Here is a 6,990-nt window from a genome sequence, read left to right on the forward strand (position 1 = left end):
CCAAAAGAGAACAAGAAATGTTGTTGAGGAAGAGTACTTGTAAGATTGCAATCAGAGTTGTATCTACACTTAAACATACCGTTGGTAGTACCTTTAAGGTATTTAAATACCTCAAATTGTGCAACATGAGTTCACAAATGCATTTTCACCCCCAAGATTGGTAAATCCTACACCATTAAGGTTGCACCTCAATAATGGTTCCTTCAGGGGTGTTCTAACCCCGGAGAGGACGGGTGGGGGGGGGGGGGTTTTAATGGGGAGACAGAAAAAAAATTAACCAAAACAAAATAAAACAGTCCCAAAACCTATAAACAAAAGGGTTCACCTTCCTCTATGAGGATACCTCCACAGGTCGATTACCTAAGTGAATGGAGCCTTCTAGCAGCATCTCCCTACTTCAACCAAGCAATGGGTTTCCCAGATCAAGACCCTTAACATCCTAAGTCTTAAAATCGCAAATATATTAATTTTAATTATAAATATACAATCCCGTGACTTGGTAGGAATAGGGTTCTAGCTAGGTTCGAATTGTGTTTGCATAAATGCGGTCCTTAACCTCAAAAGGTCTATAATATACAATGCTTTCTATATATAAACTAAAATTTTAGCTCCTCACTTTCTGATGTAGAACTAAAGTTTATGTGCCAAAAATCATAAATAAATACAAAAAAATTATATTAAAATATATTACATAACAAACTTTTAAACATTCCAATAGAAAACAAGGTCCTAGTTACATAACTTGGTGTTATGGACAAGTCCACGCGAACCGCTGACCTGGAACGAACTAACCGAGTCAGACCAAGGATCCCAAGCTCGATGCAAACAAGACTTGCTGGCAGAGCTCAGGTAATGGCACTTCTCAGAGCAGATGTCAGCGAAAAAGGCAGGAGCCAACGAGCTTGATGGCAACTGCTGCTGCATGATGGCTTTTCAGCCGAATTACTGCTGGACGGGAGATTCGAAGCATCTTCTCCCAATCGTCATACCTTAGCATTTAATTCAACATTAAATGTCCTAAATCCTATTAACAGGCTGGAAGTTTCTCATTCGCTCCAATGCTATCTCGAGTACTACGAACTTCCCCTTTGTTCCCCCAACTGAGGAACAATGTCACATCAAGATCAAACTCATGCTAACTTCTTGATTCATCTGTGGAGCCAACAGCTATCATAAGGATAACACCTACCAGCCTATAGCATCAATCGTATCCAGAAGCCATCTCCGCCGCTCATCCCAATCGAAGGGCCAAAACAGATCTTAGGATCTTCGAAGGTAGGAATTTGCAGTATAAATGGCGGGTGACTACGCAGGTAAAGGGGACGACTCCAGCCATTACTCTCCTTCATAAATTCACAAAGAACATTCTCTTCATCATTCTCTTGCACCCTTCTTGAGCATTTACTTTTCAAGGAGGAATCCACAGTTTTTCCTCAAGGACTAACTTAATCATTGGAGATGGCTTCCCGTCTTGAGAGGCAGCCACTCTCACATCTTTTTTGATTTCAGGAGAACCAAATCGAAAGTGAACCAAAACCAGAGCAAGGAGAATGATCTTTCCCTCAACACTTGGAAATCCAAGCTGTGGAGGTAACTATGTCATCAGGTGGTAGAAATTCCTATTAAGTCCACCTTCATATACGTATATGAGAATTCTTGTATCGAAAATAATTAGCCGTTCAATAACTAATGAGACATAAGCAAAAACCACCCGACTATAATCAGATGTAGATATGATAATGTCACTATTTTAGATTATGTACGTTGCAACATCACATGAGGCAAGATAGAGTGCAAGAAGACAGGGAAAGTTAAAAGTTATCTCCGGCATATTTTTATTCAGACAACCATCTTATCCCTTCAGCATTTTTCCGTTGATTTCATTTCATAATCTTTAGTTTTCCCCATGAGTCTATTTGGAACTACAAGAATATGAAGACCTGAAACGAGATATCCATAAGGAAACCAATATAGGTATGAGCCTAATCACTTAAAAGAACTGATATACCATATTATACAAACTCAAGGTACTTTCTTTTCGTTAGTTCTACAACCTGATGCCTATCACTTAAAACAAGATATCAATTACTTCCTCTATCTATCAATATAGTTCTGCGTATCTACTACTGATATAATAATGGCAAGTGAGAAGCACTAGTCTCTGTAAAAAGAAAAACTTTTAAGTATGTGCAAGAGCAATTCGTAGTTATGAAATCCCTTTGAAAGTGACATTCAAATGTGATCTATAGACTACAGAGTACACGTGTAGAACCCAATGGCTTTACGATATGTACTCCAATAGGGAGAGTGTCACTATACTGAGTTCTCTTATTGCTTTATGTCTTTACTTGTGTTAGTACAGTTAAGAGGAGTTAGTTGTCAAGTCCCGTAGTCTTTAAGTTTCCTGATTAAACTAGGTTTAGTTTATTATTCAGATTACAGTTAGATTTACAAATTTATAAATAAAGACAACCCACAATAGGTCTGGTTCAACAAAGCCTCTCCTATTGTTCTCTCTGGTCTCTTTCTTCTATTCACGGATTCTGGTCTGCTTTCTAGGATTTGTTACAAAAATAAAGGAGATATATCAGTAATTTTAAGTAAAAAAATATAAATAAAATCTAAAAAAATTAATATTGGGAGATTCTGTAGGAGAATGAAGCTGAGGAGAATCACAAGGCCAGTGATCGGAAGTGGAGTATCATGGTCACTGGATATCAAGATAGAAAAGTATGTGATCATGCAGTGGTTGCTACAGGCCATGAACGACTAAGGGACAAATAGAGTGTTGCCAAATTCTTGGGTGCAACCCTTTCAACCAAGGGTAAAACCGTCGGTGTAATAAGATTTTCCTATTTGTAAGCTACCCAGAAAACATAGACCTATAGTAAAGAGGATGTGGAGGAGATCATGAGAAAAACATCAGTTTATTTCAGAAGGAAAATACACTCTACTGGGCAGCCTCTAGAAATGGTATGTTTAGTGTGAAGTCTACATATAAGACCCTATACATCATGGAGGAGGAAGACTTGAAGATCGAAGCATCTACTTTGCTGGAGATAGCAGGGTGCATATTGGCATGAAGTTTGCGATGCAATATGGAATTGTGATGCCCCACCAAAGCTGAAACAACTCATGTGGAGGATATTGTCTTGGGGGTTGGCATCAGCTGAAGGTTTAAATTGAAGGCAAGTAGGATTGATCCAACTTGTACCAGGTGTGGACAGCAGAGAGAAACAATAAACCACATATTCTTGACTTGTTCCTTTGCTAGAATGATATGGTTTGGTTTCCCATTATGCCACATAGTACCAGAAGGGGAGGAAGCTCATATGCACAAATAGATAAGCTCATGGAAAAATCTAACACAAGGAAGAAAGCATGGTTGAAAAGAAGTTGCCGGAATGATTGCTTTTGTGCGTTGGCAGATCTGGGCGGCGAGAAACACACTCATCTTCAGAAAAAATAGATGGTTGCCAGAGGTTGTAATAAGGAGAGCCTGCAAAGCTTATGGGGATATTTGGAAGCTGCGATCCGGCGTAAGTCACCGGCAATAAAGGAGCAGAGAGCCAGAGGGAGTTGGGAACCACCAGGTGTGGGTTGGGTGAAGTTGAATACAGATGCTCCGTGGAAAAGGGTGGAAAATCGGGTTTGAGCCTTATACTCAGGAATTCAAATGGGGAGTGTAAATTAGCTCTCTCCAAACCAGCCCAGGCCCATTTGATATTTGAAGCAGAAGCTCTGGTCCTGTGGGATGGGCTCCCATATGCATTGGGGGAATGCTACAATATGGTCGTTACTGAGACCAACTACCTAGAGTTGGCCCAGCAGAAGTTGTCCCAATTCTTCGAGATATTAAATTTCTAATGCCCATGTTTGTGGAGTGTTGAGATTGTCATATTTTTAGGGAGATGAACAACTGTGCTGACTCCCTAGGCAGGAGAATTGTATTAGTTTAGGAGCACCTCTTTTGAGATTTGAAATTCCAACTGAAATGTCTAAATCAAACATTCAACTTCAAGAAAAAAGAAGGGCCAGTACGCATTGTCTTCTAGACACAAACAGGTAAGCTCTTCATTGTTTCTATATTCGAGAATTAAGAAAATATATGCCAACTTAGCTGATGAAATTTAAGAATGAAAGAAAAAGATTTCATCTCAAGACATATTTTTCTTTCTAATAAGTACCTGGATCTGGAAAATATACATAACACAAGATATGTCAAACCTTCTTCTTTTGAGGGTCAAAAGCATAATTTATTGAAAGGCAAAGCCTCTAGGAAGAAGCAGAAGCATCTAAAAACAGAGGGAAAGACAGAAACAAGGTTGGGAAAAGTTCCAACAGCAAGATCACAGATTTTGCCACCCAGTTCGCCCCCCTATCAGCAGGATAATGCCCTTCTCAACCTATCATGTAAGACCCAAAAGTGACACTGAGATGTGGAAGTCCCAACCAGTGAGACTTCTCAGGTATTTGGACCCTCAAGATATGTAAAAACGAACAAGAGAGACTTCTCAGACATTTAACCCCAAAGGGGCATTCCTTGATTTTATAGTGTTAAAAAAATAAGTCCACTGTTGCCAAAACTTGAAGTAGAGAAAGGCAACTAAATTCCATAATTAGAAAGAACAGGTTAAAGAAATTCTGTCAATACACACTACCATGAAATTATGAGGCACAACTCTGCCCTTAAAAAAAATGGAGGTTTAGCCCGAAGGCATCAATCTCAATAGCAAGGACTACCAAAAGATTAACTACGTACCAGAACCTACACCAGATAAACTGATCGTAAGGAACTTCACTAACCCAGGAAATGACCTAACATTACTCTTCTGCTCAGAATGAACTACCAAAAGCTTAACTAAGTACCAGAACCGACACCAGATAATCTGATTGTAAGGAACTTCACTTACCCAAGAAATTATCGAACATTTCTCTTCTGCTAAGATTGAACTACCCAAAGCTTAACTAAGTACCAGAACCTACACCAGATAAACTGATTGTAAGGAACTTCACTAACATTTCTCTTCTGCTCAAATTTCTAAAGGGAGAAAACTGAAGTTTTACGCCACTATGTTCAGGAACTTCCAAGTGAAACTAGTAAGATGGAAATAGTTTCCCAAATCTACTCTACCTAGTATGGTAGGCAATGAATTCCTTGCATTTGTGTAAAGAAGTATAGCAGGGAAAATTAAGCAATATATGCTTAAGCAAGATTAAATTTCACCAAAGACCCCTATTCTCAAATAAGCAAACGTTGACATATATTATGTTGTTAGCACTAAATAAACAAACACAAGAAATAAGACTGCGCTAATGCACGGAGAAGACTTCCGGTCTTTTCTCATCCACAAACCAGAGATCCTCAAAAGGCTCTTAAAGATAACAAATGGGATTAGGTCGGGTAACTACCAATAATTCGATCAAACAAATTAAGGGATACAGTGCGACGAAAAAAGCAGAAGGGATACATCTTGTATGATTGTATTGAATGAACTCACCCAGAAGTGAGACACAGCAATCCCAGCAATTTCAACCCTAAATTTTTCCCCTGCTAAACATGTCCAAAGAGATCCTCCTTTCAAATTCACATAATTTAGGTTTAAAACCCATAGCAATCAAACCAGAAGAAGTGAAGAACAGGAAAAATAACGGATAGTTCTATACATCGAAATTCGAATTCAACAATTGCGTCCTAGCTATACAAATCATATCTAAAGTTCTTCGAGTGGAAATTACGAGACATGATCAAGAATTAAGGCGCACATACAGTGTACAACAGCTTTAAACACATACCCAGATGGCGAAATTTCATTTATTCATTATGTTTTGAGAGGATTACCCTCACCGTTTACTATCGTAATCGACGACTTCGTCATGGGTAACAGATCGGGAAAGTTGAACAATGGAGCGGCCTATAGAGTTGATCCACTCTTCCTTCTCCTTCTCAGAATCAGCAATAAAGTACATAGTCTCTCGATTGGTGGAAAGCTCGAAAGCGAATTGCTTGTTGAGAACATCTTCGGCGCCCTTGACGGTGAGGCAATTGCCTACGGGTATAACACCACGGGGCTTGGAAGCACGAGTGACGTAAGAGTCTTTGAACCAGAAGAGTTTGCCTTGCTTCAACACGAACCACCGTCGACGCCATGTCTTTATGTACTCACCTTGCTTGGTAAGCCAACCAGCGCGCTCTGGATTTGACCAGAACTCCACACCATCATAGTCCTCCACTTTCTGCCCCGCACCTGTAGCAGCTCGCCAGAGGCTCGCCATCGCTCGTTTGCTCCTTCTGCTGTCAGCCGTAAGAGGAAGCGCGAGCAAAGTGCGTTCAAAGAGTGACTGAGGGAGAGAAACTCGACAAGGGAAGTGAGACACAGCCCAGGGATCTCTGCAAGGGTGGACGGGAGTATGGGACGAGTACGAAACTATTCAGGTGTGGGTCCCTCATCACTGAAATGGGTGGGACCACCTTTTTTTAATTTTTAATTTTTTATATGATATTCAAGTGTCAGTCTTACACTATTTGTGATCCTGGCTCCGAAATCTCTTGGGCTTATATATATGGCTTCTTCCACTAAGAATGGTACAATTTCATTTTCACTCATCAAATTTTTATTATTTTTATATTTTAAAAATAATTGATATTTTAAACCAAGATATTGTAAATTATAACTTTAATGGCTAAAGTCTTCTTAATGAGAAGATAAATTGTTATTAAAGTAATTGTGTTTTCTAACTAATATTAGAAATTAGTGAGAGAGTCAAGGAGAAGGTAAGCAAGGGAGAGAAAGTTAAAACCAAGAATGAGAATTAGGGAATGGCAAAGATGCCTTCTTCTTCTTTTCTTTTTCCATACAAATATGAGGTCAAAGACCCAAGAAAGAAACTAAAACAACCTAGGTAGTACAAAATTTCGGATCTACCATAAGGATATCCTCCAAACTTGAAGGAACATCCTTATGGTAGATCCGGAATTTTGTACTAGCT

The 6,990-nt window shown here is 39.3% G+C and overlaps 1 protein-coding gene across 1 annotated transcript; it reads right to left on the reverse strand.

The window, feature by feature from the left end:
• Window positions 1-1,303: 1,303 nt before the first annotated feature.
• LOC149028805 (pleckstrin homology domain-containing protein 1-like) lies at window positions 1,304-6,398 on the reverse strand. The gene has a single exon (XM_089139025.1). It carries the CDS (start codon window positions 6,274-6,276, stop codon window positions 5,845-5,847), a length of 432 nt encoding a protein of 143 aa, XP_088995151.1. The 5' UTR covers window positions 6,277-6,398; the 3' UTR covers window positions 1,304-5,844.
• Between the last annotated feature and the right edge of the window lie 592 nt (window positions 6,399-6,990).

Source organism: Hakea prostrata, chromosome 1 (genome assembly GCF_041222555.1).
Source record: "Hakea prostrata isolate BN-2017 chromosome 1, UWA_Hpros_2, whole genome shotgun sequence".
Classification (NCBI taxonomy): Eukaryota; Viridiplantae; Streptophyta; class Magnoliopsida; order Proteales; family Proteaceae; genus Hakea; species Hakea prostrata.

Coding starts and splice junctions, on each gene's coding strand:
- LOC149028805 (XM_089139025.1), bottom strand. CDS start 6,276: ATGGCGAGCCTCTGGCGAGCTGCTACAGGTGCGGGGCAGAAAGTGGAG.